The sequence below is a fragment of the Anas platyrhynchos genome, chromosome Z (genome assembly GCF_047663525.1).
Source record: "Anas platyrhynchos isolate ZD024472 breed Pekin duck chromosome Z, IASCAAS_PekinDuck_T2T, whole genome shotgun sequence".
Lineage (NCBI taxonomy): Eukaryota > Metazoa > Chordata > Aves > Anseriformes > Anatidae > Anas > Anas platyrhynchos.
In genome coordinates, this window is record NC_092621.1 from 3,131,648 (window position 1) to 3,158,144 (window position 26,497).

Below are 26,497 nucleotides of genomic sequence, written 5' to 3' on the forward strand. Positions count from 1 at the left end.
CTTCACACACATCTGTTGCCTCTGTATGACAAAGTGATGGTCAGGTTTTCCCAGTGCTCAGCATTCAACACCTGTGAACTAAACTCGGCATCTAAAGGGGTTTGAAACCCATGCCGTACCTTTCAAAAGCATCTGTTATAACCTGTCATCAACTTGCTTTATCTCATTTTGAAAAAATTAAGTTCCTTCTCCATGTGTGGGCAGGTTCAGAGCTCAGAATTCCCTGTCTTTATAGAATAAAATTTCTACCAAACCCAAAACTTCTGCTTGGAATCGTGCTATGCCGTGTTCCTGCACAGCTCTGGCTGTGAGTGATCGCGTCAGGGCCACTGCTCACCTCGGTGGCCACTGTTGAAGATCTCCTGGTAATTAGGTTTTTAATTTTTGAGCTGATAGGAGTTTCCTGATTGTTCTTTCTCTTGCTGAACGCTGCTCAGACCAAATTGCTGTGCACAGCTCTGTATTTTCATACTTTCACCGTGCCTCATTCTTACCCTTGATTGCTTTTTCATTTCATTTCTTGTTTCTTAATTCAAGTGTACTCATTGCTCAGCAGCCCATGCCTCCCTCAGGCAAATTACAGACTTAGCCTCCCATTTCTTTGAGGAGTCCTTGCCCTCCATTGCTTGCATCCATTTTGCATTTTCATCAGCCCTGCAGATAGCCACTGTCCTTCCGCGCCCCTTTATCTAGTTAGTTGTGTGCTTTAGCTCTTGTGATGGAAACCTTAAAAGCAATATCCATTGCTGTAGCTTCATGGCACACCCCATAAGAACAAATACCAAGCCAAGCTTGTCACAATCCCAAATGAAAACCTCGACCATTCAACAGCGTGGAAGGCTTGCACACCCGGAGAAGGGGAATCTTGCCTGCTCACGTGGCTGACACAGAGTACAAGCACAGTGCCTTTATCAAGCATCTTCCTTGTCATCTTCCACCCAAGCCCTTAGCACAACCAGGGCTAAGTGGTTATGTTTACACTGAAGAGTACGGCGCAGTGTAGGGACACTTGACCTCGTAGTAAATATATCAGCTTTGGAAACATGAGTTGCAAAGCAATTAGCTTAGTCAGGTCTTTAGTGCCCCGGTGAGATTGCTTTTGGTACCCATGCTGTGTCAGGTATCTTAGCACTGAGCTGCAGTTTCAAGTGTCAGAATTTGCTGGCATCTTAAAATATTTGGGGTTTCCCGTGAGACTCTGTGTCTGGGACTTGATCGGTCCTTTTTCCTGATAAGTTCACAACCTGCTTCACTGTCAGCTGTTGTCGGTTTTATGCTTCCCTTAATTATTACAAATAACAATCTTTTAATTATGAATAGTTATTACAAAATGCTGATTTTCTATTGCTCCTTGGATGTTTACCTTCCAGCCACAGATCAGAAAAGGAATGTTTGCATTGTTTTATCTTCCTTGGGAAGTAATTTTAGATCAGGTTTTTCAGAAGTTGCATGTGAATATCTGATACAAAATTTATCCCAAATGTGAGATGTGCTGTATGAAACAAAACCTTTTTTTCCTCTATAATAGTGGTTATAATCCAGAAGCTTCCCACCTATGTTTCCAATTTTGCTCTTTGTGCTAGTCAAAATATACTCCTCCACCACTTTATTACTAGCGTTTCCCTCCAACGTGTAGAGCCAGGCTCGTCCCCAGGATAGTGCAGTATGGGCCAATGTGTGATGTAACCACACGTGCCCATTTCCAGCATCCTCCATCCATGTTTTCCTCTTCATGGGACCCACATTATATCGTATTACTCTTTATTAATGCAGCGAGTAGAAATATGAACATTTTGCACATTTTACTGGAGAAATAAGTATTTTTTGCAGCTTGACAAGTCAGATTCGAATCTACTTCCACTGAATGCAAATGTGAGTTTTAATAAACTGTTCAGATAAGTGTTAGCCTTTCACTTGTCATCTAATTTCATTGTCTTCAGTGACCGAGTCTTGTTCTTTTGTCAGCAAAGGAGAGGTTTTGGACTCAGAGGCTAGCATACCTTGACTCTGCTGGTTTGGGTTTGATCTCAGGGTCTCATTGCTTCCTAGTGGATGCCTTACCCCTTGATATCTAGGGATTTTTGAGGACCTCTGATGTCTTTTCAACTGCTGGGTAAATAAACATGCTGTTTCTGGCCTATGCAGAAGACAGATTAAGATCATTGATTTTCCTCCCAGGCTCCACTTACTATCTCCATTGTCTTTTGTCTTTTTCTTCATGACTGCAGAAGTCTGTCACACTACTGAATCCTGATATTTCTCCCTTTTTCCAACCTTTTTTACTCTCTGATCCATTTTAGTCACTGTTTTTAATCACTCTAATCTACGGGTCATTCATGCATAGCACTGGTTTTGTTTTATTTTCCATCCACCCTGTGGACACAGTGAGTCATATTTTCCTTATTTTGCAGGAAAGAAGGAACTAGATCTTCAGCATGATTAATCATCTGACTTTCCTATCTCTGTGACATCCGTGTTAATAGTCTAGGGGGATCACTTTCCAGTTGCAAGGAGAGTAGCAAGATCATTTAACGCTGAAGTCTTCAGTTCCTCTTCTCAAGGGCACAAGGATTATGAAGTGGGGAAACTGAGGTAGAGTGAAAGTAAGTGATTTCCACTGACTTTGGGAAGCCAGTACATGGCCTGGACTGTCTGTTTGTCAGGGCAGGGCCTGCAGATGGCTTCTGTGTTTGGGTGGCACGGAACAGTGCAGGGCAGCACCGTGACCAAACATGAAGACATATGATTGGAAAATTATTAATGGAATTAAATTTAATGGAATCAAAATTATTTAATGGAATTAAATTATAACTGTTGTATGGAATTAACATATATATTATTAACTTATAACTGAAAGAGCCAAGGCAAAAAGCTGGGCTTCCTGTCACGTCCCAATACTGTCTTTGGTAAGGAAAGTGCAGGCAGGGAAGGAATGTGAGAAGTGCTAGAAATAAAGAACAGGGAAAGTAAAGACAAGTAAGAGAGGGAGTTCCAAATTAAAATGCAGTAATGTGCCTTGCTCGTGAGGACATTCATGCCTTTCTTTCACTCCTTCGGAGAAGGCACCCTCTGCTTCCCCTTGCCTGCCCATCTGTGGTAGACCAGCAAGCTGAGTCAGATCTTGGCATTGCTTCACAGGTATAAAATGACATTGGTTTCTGTCCATTTTTGCTTGCCTCTGGGTTTAGTCTGCCTCTGGTAGATGCAGGATGAGGGTAGTGGTAGCTGTCACCTTGGAAAATGAGTGGAAATTGCCAGCTGGCTGGGATAAAATGAGATGAGCTGGTGGTTTGGTGAGTGAGTTGGCTCCAGAGTGCAAGGTGCTGCTCCGTGCCCTCTCCTTGCACTGCTCACGTGATGCCCTAGACAGGCTCTAACAGGCCCAGCAATGCATAAAGTCTTTTGCTGTGGAATAGCTCCCTTTAAAAAGCCTTCTTGTCTGAGCTGAATTTTCACCTTGCCTTCATGCTTCAGAAAGGCAGCAAGACCCCCCTGAGGTAGGATCTCGAGGAGAAAGCAGCGCAGACACAAAGCTCCTTGCTGCAATCCATCCACTCTTGTTCGTTCTTGCCTACGAGCTCAAAAACCTCGTAATTGTTCAAAACCCGCATAATTGATGTGCTCTGCTATTAAAACCTCTGCTTGTGCAGGGGTTGTTTCTTGTTTGGATTATGGCAATGAGCTTTTTGCTTTGCTTCCTGCTGCTTCGACAGCCGGTCTTGACAAGCCCTTCAGAATTACTGCTGCTTCGTTAATTTTCTTGCTCTTTTTTGCCCCCTCCCTCTATTCTTGCCTTATGGCAGTGTTTATCTGACCACATACTGCTTCTGCATTTACAGCTACCAATTAGGATCAAAATATTGCTTTGACATTTACCTGAAATTCAAGGTCTTTCTTGCTAAGACATCCAACTCATGGTGTTGTTGAACACAAGGTGCCAGGTTGCTTGTTCTTCTGTATGTTAGGGGTAAGTGCCATGATTAATGCTGTTCATGAGCTCATGATGTCTGTAGACTAGCACTTGGTTTGCCCACAGCAAAACTTCCTTCATGAGAAATTTGCTTACAGTGAATGCACAGAACACTGATAGCGTTTCTGGTTATTACGTCTTTTATAAAGACTTCCCTTGTCATCACCACCATCAGATGTTGGGGAAACATGCTAATTTTAGAAGGGTTAGAAATAGAAAATGGAAATCACAGTAGGGCAAACTGAGCAAATGGCAAAGTTCCACCATTGGTAATTGTTGGTAATGATCCAAGGCTTTGATGTTGCTTTATTTATTTATTTATTTTACCTCTGTGGCATGAACTGTCCAACCTACATAGAAGACCTCCACATCTACGTCATTTCCTTGGCTTTCCTTCCCTTCTTTTAATCTCTTAACATTCTTTTTTGTAGTGCTTCTTTTTATCTGCCTTTTTTGTTCCCATCCTGTATATGCATCCCCATTGCAATTCTGATTCACAGAAGCTTAATTTACCTCGTTATCTACCTGTTAAAGTGTAGTTAGTGCTGAGAGTGAATGTGCTGGTATTTAACTACCACAATATGCCAAAGAAACCTGCTGATGGAGCAGTTCATGACTGTGATTCATTTTCTCAGTTTGTTTGCAGATTTGGACAGATAGTATTTATGAACATTTAAAATTCACAATTGTTAGGATTAGACAATTTTACGTTCTTAAAACTAAAATCTCCTGACTCAGGGCTGAGTGACTGAAATCAACAGTGAAACTTAGAGTAATCCTGTTAGGAACAGAATTAATTCATGTCAGTGTTTGCAAATGTCTCATCTTTGATTTTTTTTTACTCCGTCTTAATACTACAAACCATTATTTGTGGGAGTTTTTCTTACTAGGAGGAATGGGTCTATTGAATATTCAGTCCAGAAAATACTGTACATTATTTTGTGTAATTGTGTCAGTCTTGTGGACTTGCAGTGAGACACAGTCCTACGAGCTGTGGTATGTTTTGTGTATATTTAAGTCTGCATGGTGCTAAACTCTGTAGCACCTGCTCATTGGAAGAAGAGCACTGGATAGTCCCTTTTTCCTGTCTCTCTCAAGACCAGACACTTGGCTTGCTCCTAACCCTAAGCTCAGCTCACCACTTTGTGTTTTCTCCTGACCATGTAGAGGAAGAAGCATCATACCCGGCCCCCTGCTTGCCCTCATCAGGTATTTTTGTACCTCAGGTCCCCCGGTCTACCATTTCAAAGCTGAGTATTTTAAGCTGTTCCTCATGAGACATACCTACCATTCCTCACCATTAGTCTTCCTGATCTCCTCTTGGATCTTACCCAACATTTGTGTGTCCTCCTGCAAACTTGGTGCCTCAGCAACAGTACGCAGTGTTCCCAAAAAGGCCCGATGAGATGGGAGCATTAGAAGGTGGTTTTATCATTTCCTGTGCTTTAGGGTCAGATCCCCAGGCTACCTTCAAGCATTTACTTCTCTTTTCTTCCAGCTGTTAACGTGCAGAGTGAAGATATCCAAAGGGAAAAGGCTTTACCAATTGTTTTAATTCTTCATTTTATCTATCTGAATTTTGGCTATACTTTAGGAGGGTTAACCTTTGAGTGTAACATTGATACTGGCTACTTATCAAGACTGATGCTATTTCAATTTGCAAGTTAGTATCCAAGTTCAAAATAGCCAATTTAAATCCAATTAAAAGTTTCAATTCCAACTTGTTTTTTCCCACACTTCTACCCCCTCTCCCCGTGCATCATTCACTGCCGCCCTTAGCAGTTAAAACATATTTTTAAGGCCATACAGTTAGATGTCTTTTACAAGGACATTTACACTATTCTACCGGAGTTATAAAGTGCAGCAAAAAAAGTGTTAGACTATGATGCATGGGAGAGAATCACGGGTGTTTATTTCAACAAGCCTGAAAGAGAAGGTGTCTTAGTCAAAGTGAGAATTTTCTCATATTTTCTTCACACCCATCTTCTACTTAGAAGTCATCACCTCGGGCAACCTCAGCTGATTAAAAGCTGTCAGAGCAGTGTCGAAGGTACGCAACTCCCTGGTAAGCCACAGCACTGCTCCAGCTTACAGGCATTTCAGTATAAACCACACACCCTTTGATGTCATTTTCCAAGCTGAGTGGGCAGATCAGGATGCCAGCTCTTTCTTCAGTTCACGGTATTTAAACCACTCAGAATTCCCTCTCACAAAAAAATGCCTTTACCAGAAAGTGAGTTTTCAATGTAAAACAAAACAAAACAAAACAAAAGAGATTAAAAGGCACAAAGCATACAAGAATAACCATCATAGATCATTTCAGAATTTGTTATTTATAGGTCAAAAAAAGGCATTTGTGGTGACATGCATTGCACAGTTTGGGTGGGATGCTTCTGTCATGTGTGCCCACACTACAAGCAACCCTGAGCTCCCTGTGCTGCTGACGGAGGGAGGCTTTGCAGCAGGGATCAGTTCCCCCTAGGGGAAGGACAGCCTTTGATCAGGTGAATTTTTCCCCAAACTAACTCTACTGAGCCAATCTCTATTGATTTTTAATGACCAAGACAGTTGGCTCATGTGGAAATGCCTGCACTGAAGACACTTGGATAATCTTGTCTTGAAAGAGCTATGACAACAAGGAAGTTTTGTGCACGTTTCCACAGTACAGAACAAAGAAATACCTTCTACACGCTTTGTGAGCCCTGTAGAGCTACTCCACTTTTCTGCTGCGGGAAGCAGAAGCCTTTTTTTAATGCCCCATGTCTGTCCTTCTTAACTGCCTGTGCTGATAGCTGCTGCCAGTTGGACTAGGGGATGGAGGTGGTCTGAGAGATGCTCCAGTCCTTGTAATCAGCTTGCTGACCAAGAAACCTAGCGGGGTCCTGGATGCCCTTTCTTTTGGGCAGAGCAGGCGGGCAGATTGCTTCCTGGCTGTTCCCACACAGCCCAGCCAGGAAGTTAACTTTCAGTATTGGCAGCACCAAATGTTCACAACTCAGCTGCCAGGCTTCTGAAATCATGAAATTGGGTTAAAACGGAGAAGCTTAAAAATAACAATCAGCGAGATTCTTTTTCGTTGACTTCTGAGATATAGGAGGGATTTGGCTTGTATTGTCAAGTGTTTCTTCAGACCCAGCTTTTTCAGATACATGTGAAATTTCTACCCAACTATAGGTGGAGTTTCCAGAAGACTGCAGGCAGTCACCATGAGACTTGCAATGGGTTTGTGAAAGTTTCGAAGACAGGGACTTGTGTTGGTTGTGATTTGCATTTGCTTAAAAAATATCGTCTTCCCAAGTAGGGAGAAGCAGCAATATGGAGTGATTTAGTGAAGTCATCAAATATGATAAATAATAAATCCTTTGCCAGCATGGCCAACAACTCAGAGGGAAGATCCAGTGCTCACCACATTTAACAACTACGGGAGATGTAAACTGCAAATTTGGAATGTTTACTTCTTTGGCCCTGGAGTTTTATCACATCAGTCTCCAACTCTTTGTACTTCTGACTTGCTTCATGCATCTGTGTGGTCTTGAGCACAGATGGTTACTGGCCTTCCAGTCTGGTTGGGGTGACTGCTGCTGTGTTCAGACAAGGACTTGTAGAGTCTATGGGAAGTGAAAATTAATTGTTTGTACGAGTAAGATAATGAACTGTGGTTCTTGGTATCTTTCTGTTGTTTTTGTTGCTGTTTGTGTCATAGTCACCTTTCTGTGTTAAGAAAAAGGACACGAGAACTCGTGCTGATAGTGAACTAATGAATGTTATCAAATATCAACTGCCTCGTTTTCTTGCTAGAGGGCTGCAGTTTAGCTGGCAGAATGGAGAGGAGTTGGCAAATTGGACCGGCACCTTTAATTTCACGGATGACGGAGCAGTGAAGAGTGGCAGTGACACAGGCACCAGGTACCAACACCAGAGGGAATGACTGCAGAGATCTCATGCTCTCCATATGAACCACAAGTGCGGGCACAGGCTGTATGAACAAACAGGTTTACAGTTTGCTTTGGCTGTTCGGTACTGCTCCCCACGGCACATAAGATGCTGGGGATGCCCAAGTGCTGTGCTGTTTTCCCCCTTCAAGGTCCCAGGCATCCATGGGGTATGCTGGAGGGTGATTTGTGTCCTGGCCTCTCCTATTTTCATTCCCCCACCAAGGCCACGTGTCACTATATGGCAGCGTGGGAGAGTGGGACTTGGGTGGGCAGTGGGGAATGCCCCAGAATGCTAGTGTTGATGCAAGCAGAGCACACTGGAAAATCTGACCCAAGGCTTTCTTTATAATAGAATATATATTTTATTAAAAATGTAATTTAATTTGAAATCCTTCCAGTGCCTAGTAGGGGAGAAATGTTCTATCAAGACAAGAGCAGAGTATTCCCTTTATTTACTATTCTGAGATGGTTTAAGAAGTGCTGATGTGCCGTTGTGCTTTTGGTGCTTATTAATTTGTAGTAGGGTCCTTTAGACTGACATATATATATGAAGGGTCATGAAAGGCCATGTTGCATAGGCAAGAAACTGTCTGCAGTTGTCCCCAAAGAGCTCTGTGACTATCACATGCTATCTGTATAAATCACTGTCAGGTGTGGGGACATTTGGGGTGTCTTCTGGAACCTCAGTTATAAAAAAATCCCTGCTGGGAAGACTGTCTAGTCCTCAGCTTTTGTACAAGGCAAACTCCAGGACCTTTACTTTGAGGATCAAAGCTTTGTGAGTTCAGTGCACAGAGAAACAAGGTAAAATATTCTTGCGGATGGTTAAAAAAGGACCTTTCAGTGCATAGTACTTACTCCCCATCTCTGTTGACATGAGGGAAATCAAAAATCCTGAATCACGTGTAGTATCAAGTTCAATAAACAGCAGGAAAACCTTAGGAACACTTTAAGTTGAAGAAAAAAATATAATAAAAAAAGCTTGTTTTTAATAACTATGTATATATAAAACTCTCCTGGATAAATTACGTATTTTGTGGGAAATACCATCACACTATATTTTGTTAACCATATGCCACTACAGCTGTGGAGCTGAGAGCATTTCAAAGGCGAGTGGAAGTACAGAGTCTGACCTGCCAAAAACCACCCAGTCTCACTGAACCACAGCAATGCTGCAATTCTTGTTGGGCTCTTAGCTGGAATGTGATCCCTATCAGTGCTGCTCAACACTCAGCTCCTCTAACTAGTTAAGGGAGCATTATGAAAACATCCAGAGTAGCTGCAGTTTTGAGCTCAGAGCAAGAGAAGGATGGTTCATTCTTTCTAAGTCTGTATTTATGTATGCGTGTATCTATCTGTCTGTCTATTTTGTTGCATTTTAAGTGTGCGCATCTACAGTCTGTATATTCAAAATCTTCAGTCTAGGCACTTGGCATATGAGAAGACCAAATGTGGCACAAAGACAGATATCTTCTTGAAGACAGAGGAGGTTTAATAAGCACAGATTTCCCCCTCTAGGCACCCTTGGCAGGGACAATTGAACCATCATGGTGTGCAGGATGGAAAACCAAAATGTTTGAGTGAAAAATACATGCTAATAATGAACAACACTGAATAGCAGTTCTCCTCTCAATCTGTTTAGCCACTTTAACAAGGAAGAGGTTCAGGATGCAAATGTTTTTTATTCAAGCAGGATCTAATTGCATGAGTTAGGTATACATTCCAAAGGTTATAATAACAATGTAAACATGTAAATGTCAAAGTCAGTGTCAGGTTAATGACTGTGGAGCTGAAAGATGGGGATTTTGAGTTAGGGATAAATCCAGCTGTGACGTGCATTACACATAAACGTGTTAAAGATGTTATTTACTCGTTTGTCTACTGCTTGAAAGCTAAGTATACAGCTAAATAAAAAAGAACTGTATACGTGTAGAGGTGAGACCGTGGTGAGTAACTGCAGAACTATGTCATAATCTGCTTGCTGTTTACCTTTGATCACCTTTTTTACTTTGTTACCACTAGACTTCTCCTGAGAATCTTAATATAACACCCAACATCAAACTGTTGATATCATGTGAAAGCAACCCTTCCGTGAGTGAATAGTTCTTTCCACCAAAAAGAAAACTTCCAGACTAAATTTTTCTGGCCTCATTTTACTTGTATACATTTAGACGTCTCCAGAGAGATGTCTAAAGAGCACATAACTAGTTATATGTCAGCATATGCACAGTAAATACCTTTCACTGCATGGCTCTGCAGTTTATTGTGTGTCATCACCTCCTTGTAGAAGGTTTTGTGTTTAGAGGTAGTAATTGAAATATATACTAATATTCTTTTCATTAGGTTCTAGAATTCATATATTTACTTGTACATTGGTGTGTTTTTATTCATGCATGCCTGGTATTGTTCCAAGTATATTCTATAACTACACTTTGTCTTTTAACTGGGGTGCTGAGACATTAACAACTCAGTACTCATTCTATAAAAGTGATTTATTAGATGCAAATGAAGGACTTCCAAAGCAAAAGGCATACTGAGAAAATAATTTCATTACAATTGCAAGGCAGCCAGACTTCACAAGAGTAGTGGCCACATCAAAACCAATGAACTGTGAAGATCAAATGCTGCAAAAAGGATCAAACAGCTGAGAAGTAAAGAACATCATGTTGCCTGAATCTTTTCCTATGGAAATCAGACGTTGACAAGCTGGCATGTTTTTTATTGTCCAGGGGAGTTCACTTCAGTTTCAGAAGATGAGCCCTACTCAAGTTGCAGACAGCTCCACTGTCCTAGAGTAACCAAGCTCACCAAGGCTTTTCATCCCAGGGCATGAGACACTTTTTTAGATTGCACAGAACTGTTCCGTGGAGATAGATAGAAAGTGGTATCAGGAACTCAATAAGTGGTGCAACAGAGAGTGTGGCTCAGGTTTGTGGCAGCTGTCATTGTTATGAGTAGTTTTCCCACAGAGGTCTGAATTTTCCGGGACTTTCTGAGCACTAAAAGCTTCATTTCTTTGCATAGTGCATTGCTGCGCATCTTCCAGGAAGCAATAAAGTTGTGAATACTTAAGAAAACATAAGAAAATACGTAAATGTGAATACATAAGAAAAGTTTACTGAGTAAAACACGTAAGCCTCCAAAGCCATGGGGTGGTGAGGCCAACTGTAGGTGTGTACACTCAACCTAAGGAGGACTTTCCTAGAGATTCATCCCTAGATTTGGGCATTTTTCTAGAGCCCAAAGTGCTCTGTTCTCCTTTTAATATGTTTTGCAATTTATTGGGATTGTGAACCTTCATGCTTAAAGCATTTGTTGTTGCCAAGATTAAACTGCCTTAATGGTGTGATGATAGACCTGGCCTGTTGGTTGGGTTATGGTGTTCTCTGCCACCTTTGGTTCATCTGAGCTGAAGATGGGGTTCTATATAGGACATTGGTAGTAAGACCACAGGAGCCTTTGGTGGGTGAGATAAGGGAGCTGGATACTTTTGGGCCTGCTGGTTCCTACACTGAATTCTCCAGTATGGCAAATAGGGAACTTTGTCCCAGTGGCTACAAAATAGAGAGTGTAATCCACTGATTTCATCAAATTCACATTTTACAAGAATGCAAATCAGGGCTTGAACCATCAGACCTCATTGACCGGGATGGTAGTTGAGGATGTTCCTTAAGTCACAGTGCTGAACTCTTTGTATTTATCATACAAAGACACTAAAATCTTGAGAAACACAAGGAAAAAAAAAAAAGCCATTGCTTGCGATGATAAACTAAAATGTGTTTTTGAGATGTTATTGATGTATAAGTGTTGTCATATGTTTTGTTATGCCTCCCAGGTGGTCGTACGGATAACATCAGCAGCTTATTTCAATCAGAGTGATAGGAATGGGCTTGATTAAAACAACTGAACAGCAGTTTTATTAAAACTGGAGAGCTCTGAAATGGATCTGGTAAAACAGTAGTCCCTGCAGCATACCCCGCTGCTGCTTGTCAGCAGCCGGTGCTGTTTTGATATGGTGATCAGGAAAGAAAAGAAACAACAAAGTCTCCTCCAAAAAGCCCATTCAGTATGCTCTCCAATAAATTGTTCTGAGGGTGACACTGTGCAGTGGAAAAGCCTCTAAATGGAGATGCGTGGCAGCCTCTGAGGGAGGAGACCCAGGGAGCTGTGGTGTTGGTTTGGGAGTGTGGTCTGTGAGATGGGCTTATCCCCGGTGAGTGAACACACTGCAGGAGGTAGCCAGGGCTTTGCTATGTCAATGAGGGCTGTTTCTGCTTTAGGTCCTGCTATTTCACCAACAGCTCTGCTATACTGAACACTGTGTTAGATGGAAATTCTGAGGAAACCTTGGTCTTGGATAAGTGGATGGATGAGAAGGGAACAATGTGGCACTGGCAGGAGTGGATGTGTGGTCAGTTCATGCTCCTAATGTGGTTTAGGGCAGCAGAGCCAGGCAATCCCAAATGATCCTGAATGATTTTTGTGTTGAGATGTGAGGACAGGTTATCAAAAGCAGAATGGCAGGGAGCAGCAAGTGCTAGTTAGCCAGAAACTTTCATAGTTGTGGTGCAAAACACATCCCCAGGGTATCACAACTATCATCTCATCTGTACAGATGTGTAAAGTGCCTGTGAAGTCACTCGACCAGATCAGATAAGGACTCCAGAAACAGGACACTTCTGAGATATGGCAGACTGATGCATGCACTTCTCTGAGGTTAATTGGGAGGTAGAGCTATCAATGAACTAAATTTAAGGGACAGCAATATAAAAGCTACTCCTCCTCTGTGAAAGATCAAACATTTGAATTTATGTCTGGTTTGTGGAAGCACTTTTGTTTTAACATAAAAATCTGGAAGATGAGTAGGAGATCCTGAGATATTTCTGGACACTTCTGGTGCTATCTATTCCCAAAGCCACAGACAAACTTGTGACACTGTGAGGAGATATCTAGCCAAACATTTCAAAATATCCTAACTGGGTACTGAGGAGGTTCATAAGTTAATAGCTGTTAAACTCAGGTGCACAATGTCTGGGAAGTGTGAGTCCTTATTCAAGAATTTCATCTCCTTATTTTTGTTTGATTATTCCAGTTCTTTTAGAAAGAAAAGCATATGTGAGCTAAAGATGCTATTTCTATCCTCATCTTCCGAAGCATTGGATATTATTTTCCTTGGTATTCTGCATTGAAAAGCTTTCTGCTACTAGGAATTGCTTCCTGGTGCAGCACTGGTCCCCCCTACTTAGTCACCATATGTTTAGATTAATCATCATATGTCTATCATACTTTTTGAAACCCAAAGCATTCTTATAGATCCTTTCATAAATCCTCAGTGGCTTGGACCCTCAAAGCTGAAGCAGCAGAACTGGATGCAGTATTTCCTGGGCAACCCGCTCTAGGTGTCCCTGCTCGAGCCCTAGGTTGGGCTGGATGACCTCCAGAGGTCACTTCCAACCTTAACCATTCTGTGAATGCTTACATTTTCATTTTTTGCATGACACATTTTGTTTGTAGCTACAGCCACGTACAGAAAGTTAGTGATCAATTAGACACAAGTATATATTAACATTAGAGATGGAGATGGTAAAAGATTTAAACCAGGTAAGGCTAGTGCCCCTGGCATCATCAGAAGACAGACAGGAGGGATGTGAACCATCTATTTTCATATTTGTTGTCCCCAAGGTGGAGGTAGTTTCACCAACCTCTATAGAAGAAGACTCATGCTTCTTCAGCCTTCCCTTTGTGCCCACAGCAGCTTCTCTCTCTCTTCAGTCTTTCAAGCAACAGCCTGGTGTGGAGAAGTCAACACAGCCTCTTAGAGGGCAGAAACAACACGTACAGCAATGAGATATTTTAATATCAGGGTAGGTGGAATCCTTCCTGTGGTACTCTGCTCCCTTGCAGTGTAAGCACTGCAGCCTCAACATAAATTTACTCATAAAATGAGTAAATTAATCTGAGCGTATCAAACATTTCTGCTTCACTTGCTCGTTCTTGGATCTCATTTAACATCAGTACATCCTCAGGTGTTTTCTTTTGCATGATGTAGTACGAAAGGTCATTATGGTTTCCATCAGCTTCATGGCCTGCTCTTGTTCTCTGTGCTAATCCTGTGGTCCAGGCAATGTCTGTGAGGGTGGCACCCAAGGTCCCTGTTCCTGCCTGCCCTTCACTTGCCTCTACATCACCTTCTTCTGCCCAGCAGGGATTTACCTAAGTGCCTTCCAACCAAGGTCAAAGTGTATGTGTGCAGTTGTAGGAGGCTATGACTTGCAAAGTGATAGGTTGCATTTTGGGGGGGGGAAATATCAAAATGTCAGGCCCTTAAACCTTTTTTTGACCAAACCTTGCACATCGTCATGTCACACAGAATAATTAATAGAGGGAAAATCGGGCAGGATTTGGTCTCTCACTCACAACAGGCTGATGAAGTCAGTACCTACTTGGCTTTGTTTTGCCTGAATGTTCCAGAGCCCCTGTAATCATTATATGCTCCACTTGAGCAATGCTTTTGCTAAAAAGTTCTGTGGATCCTCTGCTAGTCCTTCTGGATGAATGTGAGTCCCCATGTGCTTTGGGGACTGTGCCCTAGTACACTTGCAAGGTTCCTGAGTGAGGAAGGTGACTCTAGACCTGAACTGGGCCATGGCTTTGCCCATACTGATGAGTGCAAGCACCGCAAATTGGACATCTCTCTTACTAAGTATTCAGCCTGCAGGGCTTAGTTCACTTGCTCTGATTTCTTAGTCACTAGATAATGTGTATTTTTGGAAAGATCTTTGTTTTTCCTGCAGGGTAGGTGGAATCCTTCCTGTGGTACTCTGCTCCCTTGCAGTGTAAGCGCTGCGGCCTCACCACGAGCAGTGCAGAACCAGCACTGCAGGAACGAGCAAAACGGGAGGGCGTTTGTGCAGCAGAAAATGGTTTCACTTAAAAGACGCCTGACAATTACATTCAATTATATTTTCAAACCTTTGTGCGATGTATCAGACAAATCAGTGCCTCAATCCAAATGTCACTTGAAGACAGGATTGAAGCCTCCGGCTTTTTAATTCATGTTGCACGACCAAGGAAAGCTTACTTTTGATCAAAGCAGGAGCAGCCCGACTGCAGATGATCAAAGACCGGAGCGTTAGCTGGTGTATTGGGAAGTCGGATCTCTCTCTCAAGCTCAGTAAGCTGCTCAGCTGGAAGTGAGATTGCAGTGGGAGACATGAAGGTTAGAAAAGAAGAAAGTCATGGTTATTTAAAACGGGAAAATTACAGAGCAAATAGCATCTCATTTCTGGACATTCGGCACTGAGGGGCATGAAAAGAGTCCTCTCCCAGCACTTGTGGTGTTAAGATATGGGATTTCATCCTGGAAAAATGTAGATTTGGAAGGTATGACTGACCTGAATGGACATTGACCAGTGAGCTGTGTGTATTTTCCCAGTGCCATGGGCAAACGCATGGTTTGCTGTGACTCAGTTGTCGTCATGTTCCCTCTTGTAAAGAACCGTGGATTCCTGGGCTGGTTTTCCCTTTGACTTCTGACCTCTGAGGGATGAAAATTATTTAGATTTCCTCAAAGGAAGGGAAAGCAGTACAGGGAGAAGAGATTCTGGGGTGACACGTAAGAAAGGAGATTCTGGGGTGACATATACACACTGTTTCATGGATGTGAAACCTGCCTGTCATTCCTGGAAAGCTAAAATGCAACCCTTCCTCATAGCAAAAGGAGTAGCGTAGTCAGGAGTATCACTTGTCACTAATCAAGAGCATAAATCAAAATAAACTGCACTACACCCTTACATTTTCGCTGGATATCATACTGAGGAAGATGACGGGGAGGACAGTTTCCATTGGTGTTAATTAAGCTGGCAGGCGAATGTGTCTTTGTTCACGGGGAGCTCTGTGGTTTGGAGTAGGAGTTAATAGGCAGGAGCAGCACTTGGAGCCCGGGGAGTGGGTGAGACTGATGCCTCCTGTGGGAGAGCAGGCGGGCTGCTCTCCAAATCCTCCTGGCAGGACCAGGCTCCAGCTCCCGCTGAGCAGAGGAGCTGGGTTTAGAGGACATCCACAGGCGCTGAGGGAGCTCGTGTTCCTTTAGAGCCTGGTGTTGGGGAAAGGACAGCAGGAAGCCCGTGTGTGGGAAGAGGTCAGCTGGAGCTGCGGGGAGCTGCCTCTGCTAATCTGCCACGGTGTCTGAAGCAGGAGGAGAAGAAGCTGTGGGGCAAATGAAGAACATGAATGTTCCTGGAGAAGGAAATGCATTGCTGCCTCGTGGATTTCTTTCAGATCCAGAAATGGTTTATTTTTCATGTGATTCTTTCCCCCTTCCCCTTCTGCCTCTCTGGTAGCACATCGTTTTTCTTCTTTCTTTTTGGTTCATGGATTGGTTAAACAGGCAATGATCAAAGGGAGCCTCTGGGACTCAGAAAATTTCATCTCTTTCATAAAATAACAACTCTGTCTGCTGTGCCATGGGCTGAGGCCAGCTTTGCTGTGTGATAACGTGCTGTTTGACATCTGGGCTGTGGCTCTCTAACTTAGCAGCACAGCCAGAAGAACACAGGAAAGATAAAAATGCATGTTCACCTAGACTTTTACCATTCTTAGCTGTCCTGAAGCACACACAGGGTACTATAACCCGATGTTGGGCTGAAAGACAGCACGAGGCTGATACACCATTGCTTTTTCCCTGAAGCAAGGTGGGAATGGTGTGCAATGTGCTGAGTGTTGCATGGGGATGTATTCCTGCCTCTATCAATTCCTTCGTGTAAAACATGAACATTCAGGGTCCCAGTCTTGTCTCACTCAATGAGCCAAAGTAAAGGATGGATAACACCAAACACAGTAGGAAAAATGAGTACTGAAGGGGGGTGAGAAATTGTGTAGTTACTTTTGTATCTGGACCGATAGCCAGACAAGACCCCTTCACCCTGTAAAATGCTGTGACCAGCCAGAAGTCCTATGAAGTCAGTTTGGTTTTGGAAATGTATCTGGAGTACATCCACACAGGGCTTTCGCCAGGCTGTACCAGAGGAGCTCTTAAACCAATTTCAGCTGGAGCAGCTTTCAAAACACACAAGTTGTTCAGCCCCAGCTCCTCTAAGCCAAGCACAAAGGAGATGTAAAAGTGCAATGGATTTCATCTGCTCTTTAGTAAGGGCTGAATGTCCAGGTGAACAATTAAGTTAGAAGGAGAGCCCAAAGCTTTTGGTGAGAAACCAGAGGAAGGTCCGTGTTGCATGACCTTTATGGGGGCTGAGGAAGCCTTTTCCCAGATCTGTCATTTTTTATGAAACACTTACAGTACAAAATTCCTTCTACAGAACTCATAAAAATGTATTTGTTTCCTTGAAAAATATGCAAACACACTTCCAAATAGTCACATTCTTGCAAGATTGTTGGGTTACTGTATTTCTTGACAGGAATAAGTTTACTTCCTCATTAAGAATTTTTGAGGTTCTGCTCTTGCCATCTTCTTAGCATTGGCTTCTTCCTCTTAGTCTCAAGTTTTCTGTCCCTCGCTGGATCGCTGTGGTTGGTTTGGGTTTTGGCAAAGTTGAGGTGGTAAAAACCTCAGTGAGGGGTGAAGGAAACACTTCAAAGCAGTTTTTGACAGGTTAGAAATGTTCCCAGTTGGTAGCAGATTGCTTTGGGAGGCTCTTGGGCTTTTTCCAGTCACATACTATAGTCCCTTTCTCCCTCCTGTGGGTTTCTCTCTTCCTAGCTTTATCAAGTTGACTACTTGAAAGGCAAAATTCAGAAACTTTAGATCCTTCTGGCTTTAGGAGGCCCTCATGGAGATACTTGGAGATGTTGTTTTCTGGGCACATTCTCTTCATACAGGTTCCCTGGGTGGCATGAGAACTTCTCCAGAACAGCTCAAAGTTTGGATCCCCCCAGATTTTGCTGTTAACTGTAAACATGAACCACTCATAAAAATAACAAGGTTTTTCTATGTGTAAAGGTCTTATATTGGGAACTGAACAGAAATTCAGGTCAAATAGGATTTTTGGTGTTATTTTCAAATGACACAACATCAAAATTTTACATTTTGGATGATGATTTGAATAAAACTCTTATGGGAATCTAGTACTTTTATTTCTTATTGAAAATTCAGAGGATAGGTTGTATTACGGGGTTGTGAATCTGACAATTTAAAGGATCCATAAAAATAACTTGATCTAGCTTCTGTTGTTATACCCATTCCCCCAGGTCATCAACTTGTGTTTCTCCATTATGCCCATAACAGCTGTATTGGTATGTCCCGTTCTTAGGAATCAAGTTTTACTACAGTCTTACAGTGATGAGATGAAAGTGATATAGAGCTTGGTTTATACCCTAAATCATTCTTGTCATTTCAGTACAGTTTCACAGAATTCATTGGATGGCCTGGGTTTTTTGCTGCCATTGTGTTTTATTTCTCCTTAACTCCAGTCTCGTGGTGGAGGTAGAGGAGTTCAACTAAAAAAGCACACATTTATATCAGATTTTAATTAAGACTAGCATTGTCATATCTGATGTGTCTGAGCATCCAAATCCTTTTGTTCTCAAAACCATCTCAATTTTTGTGAGAAGAAAATCCCAGCTCCCTCTCTGCCCAATATACCCCAAGAAAATAAATCACGAAGAAAAGCTCAATTTCAGAGGTAGGCAACAGTCTCCACAGGCATGATGAAACCAGCAGCACTTTGCTAAGAATTTAAGGAACTGTTTTTAAAATTCTCAGCACATTCAGACACCCAAAGGATGGAAACAATATACCTTAAGTAATCAGTGCTTTTCCCTTGACTTTCAGTGGCAGCTACCATGCCTACAAGAGAGATGAACTCTGCTGAAATCATAGCCAATTAATGCCTAAGGAAGTGAGAATTGTGTTGGATGCTGTTTGAAAACCTGTCCACTCAGTTTAAATCAGTTAAATAGAAACCAAGTGCTCTCTCTTGAACATCTCAAAATTAGCATTTGAGTCCATGTAGGGATGGACAAACTGGACGTAGGTGGCTGTTCTAAAATTAGCAATGACATCTGTATTTTCATAGAATCATAGAATCACAGAATCATAGAATGGGTTGGGTTGGAAGGGACCTTAAAGATCGTTAAATTCCACCCCCCTGCTGTGGGCAGGGACAGCTCCCACCGGAGTGGATTGGCCAAGGCCCCATCCAGCCTGGCCTTGGGCACTGCCAGGGATGGGGCATCCACAGCTTCTCTGGGCAGCCTGGGACAATGCCTCAGCACCCTCTGAATAAAGGATTTCTTCCTCAAATCTAATCTAAATCTACCCTTTTTTAGTTTAAAACTATTACTCCTTCTCCTATCACTACACCCTGACAAAGAGTCCCTCCCCAGCTTTCCTGTAGCCCCCTTTAGGTACTGGCGGGCTGCTATAAGGTCTCCCTAGAGGCTTCTCTTCTCCAGGCTGAACAACCCCAACTCCCTCAGCCTGTCTTCATTGGAGAGGTCCTCCAGCCCCTTGATCATCCTCATGGCCTCCTCTGGACTCATTCCAATACTTCTGTGTCCTTCTTGTGCTGGGCCCCAATTTTCTTGTGAAGTAATAACATGCTCTTGGGACAACTGTTGTAGTCTCACATTAGGTAGGGATCACAAATCGCAACTTAAAGCAGGTTTCTGTTGAAGTGTCAGACAAATGTTCTAGTATAAGGGTTATTGATAGTCTTTGTCTTTGTTCTTCTTCAGGTACTTTGAGTTTTATGAAGGGCCTTTGGAATACAACTCCACCAAATGCCTGGAATTACGACAGGACATCATCGAGGTGAAGGTTTTGTCTATGTAAGTATGAATAAATGTTTGCTAAGAAGGTTGCTTTCAGGCAGGATGGAAATGATAATTTATGATGAAATTATGGAAGTATTAAGGTGCAAGAGATTCTTTCGATAGGGATCTCATCAGGGATTCCTGAGGTGAGTAGTGACATTTGAATTTGATCTAAGATCTATTTGAAAAAAAATGGAGCCTTTTAAATACATTGAGACATTTTGTTCAGGCCCAGTATTCCCAGTTTGGAATTAAATGCAGTGTTTGCAATATTATGTGTAATATTATATTCCAGGCACTCTACTGAAGATAAGAACAGACAGACTGACTCATGACAAGTGTCTATCTAGCCTCATGCTCTGTTGTTGATGACAGACAGCAGTGAAGGCTAAGAAATGAGGCAAAATGGTTAGCCCGACCTGATAACAAATTCTGGCATGGGGCCTCTCTGAGCAGTAGGTGGTGTCTAGACTCCAGTAATCAGAGTGGACAATAAACCTCTGTTAATTTGTTTAGATCTTTTTTGAGCCCATTTGTACTTTTGAGCCCACTGCTTTAATTTTCTGCAGCATTGAGTTTCAGTAATAACAGTCAGTGAAACATGCATTTATGAGAAATCATAAAATATCTGTGTTTTGTCTTGTCTGGTACTGTATGTACATCAGGAAACTAATGAGATGGCTGAGATGTAGCCATGAAGCTAGAGAGATGGAGTCAGGCAAAAAAGATTGCCCATGGAGCTGACTGGAAAGCAAAGAAGGATGTTTTTGTGTTGTCCTTCTGCATTTTTGGCATCACATTGTATTTAGGTGCTCACGTTACGTGTAGTCCCTTACTATATCTACAACCAGTGGTGTAGTTATCTTACCTAGAGTCCATAACGTTTGTTAAGGTGTGTGAAGTCTGACAGTCTCAGCTCAAAGTGCAGCTGTATAAGAGCTCAGCTTTAAGTGATCAAGGCCACAGCAAATAGAAGTTATTGCTTCAGGTCTGCGTGAATTTCAAGCATGTCCCCCTTGCTGACTTTGTGCATCGAAAAAATGTAGGTTATGTCCTTGTCTTCTGTATTTGGTACTGGATGAAGGGTACACAAGTAGCAACTTTGCACTGCCTGCTGACTTGCAGTGCTTAAAAATAAATAGAAGGGGTGAGAATGTGACACTTCTGCCAATGTTCTGCTGAAGATGGTGAGTTTTGAATTGCTCTTCTGCATACTTATCACATGGTACAAAGAATTACTCATTTCTCTTCATCTTTTCCAGTGATATATAGAATGCAGTGGTCTCCTGCTCAGCTGGATAGTTAGCCTTCTGTGATAGATGCCATTTGACATTAATCTCTTTTACTATGCTGGGTTCTTCTGATGTGCTTCCTTCTGATGTGGTACATTTCCTAAGTCAGCCCTTACGGTAATGGAAGATTTCCAACTTAATATGCTCTGGTGGGCTACAGAAAGTACAATATGACCTAATTCCTTCCTCTAACTTCCACAGCCTGGGAAATCCTAAGTTCTACTTACTTTAAATACATGTATATATTTCCCTTAAAAGTCTTTGTTTTATTAGAATATTCGAAGCCCTCAAAGTTGAAGAGAACTCATTAATACCTATCAGTCTTGAATAATTCTCAGAGTTCAAAATTTCCCAGCCATATTATAACATTGCTGCCTAGCTCTAGGTGTTTGTAAGGCCTTCGTTATATCCATTGTCCAAATGCAGAAAAGTGTGTATGAACTCTAAGGTAGAAGTGGTGGAAATACATACCACCAAAATTGTGTCACCCTTTGCCAGACTAGTGGAATTAGGAGCATCACTGCTTGATGTAGCTGAAAGTATATTTATTAACAAGGGGGAAGGAAGGAGAGCTCCTTACATAAGGAGCTTTACATGTTCTCTTCTCCTCACACATGCTTATCCCTGCATGCGTGAAATTGCAGTTTATACAATGAAGAAAAATCAGTTCCGAGCATTTGAGGAGGTATATATACATGGCTCAGAGTTGTGACCTCTGAGTAGGAAAAACAAACAAACAAAAAAACAACTAAGTTTTGCACTAGGTAGACTGAATAGTTAGTCCTATCAAACACCTGTTTGGTGGTACCCTGGCTACAGCAGTAAAAGGAGGTGAATGCCCTGTAATAAAGAATTTTGCTTTTCTTTCTTTTTATCTTTTAGGGTGAAACAAACTGAATTGTTTGACAGGTGGAAGAGCCTCCAGATGTGCAAATGGGAGATGAATGTCACAGAAGCTAACCTATTCAAGTAAGAATGGTCGACATTAATGGGACTGAGTAAGGTCCATATTAATGGGACTGAGTAAGATTTGCTTTAGTTTGAGTTAAGCTTCCCATAGTGATATCAAACCTTCAATATGGATAGCAAGAGTAAGTACTGTAACTGTTGGAGTGCCATCCTTTTGACTAAATACAGACTTTTTACTACTGTAAAAAGGTCAGCAGGGAGAGTAAAAGAGAGCTCTTGTGGCATATGGGACAGTATTCCTAACAAAGGCAGGGAATTTGATATGGAAAAGACTTTTCAAGGTTTGATTTGGGCAGAAATGAGGGGCAGAAATTGGGCTGGAGCAGAGAGGTAAAAGCTATATGTAATGCATCAACTAAACTCTCTTCTGGTGTAAAATAGTACCATCAGTGGTGACGCTGCAGATTTGGCCTACAAAATACACTGGATTTTTTCTGTGGTGTATCAGGTACTGCCAGACATTTTTTATTAGTTCCTTTTTTTTAATGGCCTCTCAGTCATTACTGCCTGACCATCTTCAGATGTTTCTTCTGGTATACAGAGACCTCTGCAGTTTGTTTCTGTAGTACCTTACCTTCCTTCATTTTTGCTGAAGGTCCTTCATGGTTCTTTCAAGATATGGCTTATGAAACTGGTCTTGTGAAGGCAATAGTTGAATGAAGCCAAAACAATACTTGAATGTTGTGTGGTAACATATTCAGGGGCCATACTGGTCTATGTAGTAGGTCCAACTGGTAGGTCTATGGAAGATTTCGAAGTGGAATATAGACTGTTTATTTCTGTAAATCACTGCAGTTATTCAGAATAAGGCCCTACAGATTTCTCCCAAATTCTCTTTAATAATTGCAGGAAAAAGCTGGCATGAGTTAATGAGAGAATGTGAGAATGCATGTGCTGAGTTAGTCACTAACATCTTTATAAATAACTAATTGTTAGCCCCAGATTCATAGCGTTTTTTTCCAGTATGAACTTCCTCACATATGTTTTTAATGCATTTTTCTGTAAAATATTTGATGGGTAATTATCGAAGCCCATTTTGAGGGGGGAAAAAACAAAAGCGCTATATGGGATTAGAGCCTTCTATTGTAAAGACTTGGAGTGAGAGAACTGGGTCCTAATGATTGTGCCCTGAGTGCAAGGAGCACAGACCAGCTGAGAGTTGGGAGCGATGAGAGACAACCGTCTAGAGACCATCTGGAGGAACATCACTCTCAGGCCAGTAACACCTGCAGTATAGGCAAAGATCACATTTATTTTTGTATCTGTAGAGTAAGGAAAACAATTTCCTGGATGGTTGTCCTCCGTCAGATGTCAGACATTTACGTTAAGGAATATGAGTCAGGAAAACTATTTGGATGATAGATTAAAGAACATCTCTTCCAATTCCTTAATGCAGAACTAATGAAGAAGGCATTCTTATCTCAAATATCACAATTTAGTCCCACTACATGCTTTTCATTATTTAATGATTTAGTTACTTGAAATGACTCATCGGCTCACTCAGTCTCAGTTGCTGCCTTTATCTGATCATCATACGATGTCATTCTGTTTCAGCCAAGTATGTAATAGCAACTGGACATCACTGAAATATTTGCATAGTTCCGTATTTGCTTTCTGATTCTTGTAATAAAACCCCCAGAGAAGAGTGGCTTATTTTTCCAGCTCCTAGTGAGGCCACATACCCCAGAGGCAAATAATCTAGCCGTTTGGCTTTGTCTTCATGTTTGTGCATTTGCTGTGACGTATTTTTCATTAAAAGTGTAAGATACATTGAGAAACAAACCGTCTCTGGAGAGAGAGTGAATGAGCTGAAGTCAGGGATTTAGCTCCACCAGTGAAAGGAGAAAAGCATCAGGGAAATGGATCCCTATCTGGAAAGTTACTCCTCCTATTTGCATTTCATATGAAACTTATGGTAAGGGGATCGGAGCTTAATGGATATTTTCTCATGTCCCATTTTTGAGATTTTCTCATAAATCCCATTTTTGAGATGTCAAAACTGTTCTTGTTGGCATTGAACTATATCCTATTTTATCCCAGGGACAAAGAAATTTGGGGCATTTGTCTGAGATTCTGGAGTTGTAGCCATGACCTGACTGGCTACCACCCATTTGTCAAGGCTTTACCATCTCCCTGATGTGCGTATGTGAGGTCAAAAGCAAAACTAAGACCTTTTAAAGTTTTTGAGTAATCGGAATGTGCCATGCTACACAGTAAGTGTGGTAGTGACTTTAGGTATTGCTGTGTCCCTGCCCCATCAAACTTCCACATCCTCAGATGAAGACTTTAGCCCCTGTGTTTCCTGCCCAGTGATGAGTAAATTTACAAAAAATGGAAGACCTCTAAAGCAGAGAGGGATTTTTTTTATAAAAATGCCTTTTTAGGAGTAATAGTAATTGCAAATCCTAAAGCATGCTGTCAGCTCCTAGATTTTATTGATCTCTTTTTCATTTTACAGGTCTACTTTGTCAAGGTGTTGCAATGCCCCTGCGTTTATGTTCACCACCCAGAAGAATACTCCTTTGGGAACTAAACTGAAATATGAAGTGGATACTAGTGGAATCTTCCATATCAACCAAGAAATCTTCAAAATGTTTCCAAAGGTGCCTCGTGCCTCAATCCATTTGCAGATTTAATTTCACTTTACTTGCAGCATTAAATTATATGCTATAGCCAAGCATTTAGCAATTAGCAGTTTGACATTTCTGCAGATGTCATTGCTTTTATTTTTAATATGTTTAGTTTTGATACAATATTTCAACTGGTTATCCTATTTTCTAATGGTCATCTAGTCTAGTGTGCAATGTACCTACGTTTTTCTGCAGAATATTGGTGACCTACCTGCAAAGCGGCTAATGAAGTAACATAATAAAACTGAATAAAAAAATCCAGTTAGTGAACAGAACTTTTTAAAGTACAATATTCACATAAAATCAATCCAACATTTGGGGTAGATCTGCTTTTTCAGGGCATGATTATTTTATAATTCATATTCACAGTGACTGACTATTTTTATCCTTATTCCTACTTGCAGCTTATCTGTGAACAGGCTGCAGAATTCTCAAATATATCCATCATAAAGATTATTCAAAACCTTTTCAGCAGATAATCCTTGACCTGAGGGCCAAAGTGCAAATGTTGTAACTGGTGGGTAAATCCCACTGCACTTTGTGACTGATGTGCAGAAATGGTCTTACGTGACTACTGACTTATCATGAGGCACATGTCATGAATTTAAAATGCTGTATTTTGAGGGGATAACTGCAATTTGTCCCTTTCAGAAAGGGAGGAAAATACTCAGTTCAAGTACATGGGATTCTGTCATTAATGTTGACCTGGAGGGTCTAACAACTTTTAATCCATTTGCTCTCTGATCACGACTGAAAGGTAGGGCAGTGCTGTTGTCTAAATGTGCACATGGGAAACTAGGTCAGAGCAGGGGAAGGACTCAGATCCAGGAAAGTGCTTTGGCATCTGGAGATGTGCAAAGAATGGGTACATCTACATCCAGGAGTACAGTACTCAAATCCATGCCTAATTGCACAGATGAATGCATGAAAGACTAGAGATGCTTGTGCTTTGGCTGGAAGTGTCCTGTAGCTGCTGTTGTATTTATCCAAGACTGCTTCAGAAGTGCTCTGCAGGGTCTATCATGTGCCAAATTGCCTTTGGGATTCACTGGGCAGCAGCTATGGGGCCAAAGCTATGCTCTGCCTAGGAGCAGGGCTGCTGCATGGCAAGTATAGGAGATGCAAGGCTGAAAGAAAGGGAGCAAAAGCGTAAGGACCAAAGCCTTGTGCTGAGAATGAGGACCTGGCTTTTGATCCTTTTACAGAACTGCTGAGGCATTTCGTGTTAAGAAATCACTGGATAAAGCACAGACAACTCTGTCATGCTTCTCTGTTAGACAGGTGCTGCTTTTGTCAAACAGGCATAATTGCATGCGTGCCCTTTTGCCTCATGATTTATGAACGCTATGGGAAGATCCTGGAAATAATCACCTAGAAATGTCACGCTGTTACCACGTCTCTCTCTGTAGTTTGCAGTATGAAGTTATTGATAAAATATGTATGTACAAAAAAGAGCGCTCTCATGCTTACATAAGCGCACCTCTACATATTCATAAAGTGTAGTGCAGCTCAGTGCAGCATCACGGCCCTCTCACCCCAGCGGCCCAGTTCTGCTCTCTGAGATGTGATTTTCACTCTTTCTGGCGTCTGCAGCAGCTGCGTATGTGCATATGATGACAGAATTTTGCCTAAAGATTACGGAAAGATGAGTCACATCCAAGTCCTTAAAGATGCCTTACCAAAGGCTCTAGGCACTGCTGGTGGTACAAGTGCTGTTTAATAATCGTCAGTTCTATTAGTACAGGCAGTAGTGGCAAGCACTAAAATTTGGCCTAGGTTATGATAAATAACTCTGATGTGCCATCTGGTTTAGAGGGACCTCCTGGGCTTTACTGGCTGCTCTGGGACAACGTGCAGACTTCTCCAAAGCAGGACATGAGCGCCTGGGCAGCCAGCAGTATGCAGGCAGCTAGGAAGGCGATGCCTTGG

The 26,497-nt window shown here is 41.9% G+C and overlaps 1 protein-coding gene across 5 annotated transcripts in view; it reads left to right on the top strand.

Moving 5' to 3' along the window:
• The window catches only part of ST8SIA5 (ST8 alpha-N-acetyl-neuraminide alpha-2,8-sialyltransferase 5), a 76,294-nt gene that overhangs the window by 38,229 nt on the left and 11,568 nt on the right, over positions 1-26,497 (top strand). For 4 of the 5 annotated variants that reach the window (XM_027446982.3, XM_027446983.3, XM_038171452.2 and 1 more), the window contains 4 exons: positions 7,769-7,876; positions 19,600-19,692; positions 21,852-21,938; positions 24,397-24,541. In XM_027446982.3, coding sequence (XP_027302783.1) covers positions 7,769-7,876; positions 19,600-19,692; positions 21,852-21,938; positions 24,397-24,541 — 433 coding nt within the window. The remainder of the gene's footprint in view (positions 1-7,768; positions 7,877-19,599; positions 19,693-21,851; positions 21,939-24,396; positions 24,542-26,497) is intronic. The other variant, XM_072031577.1, reaches the window with a different exon arrangement.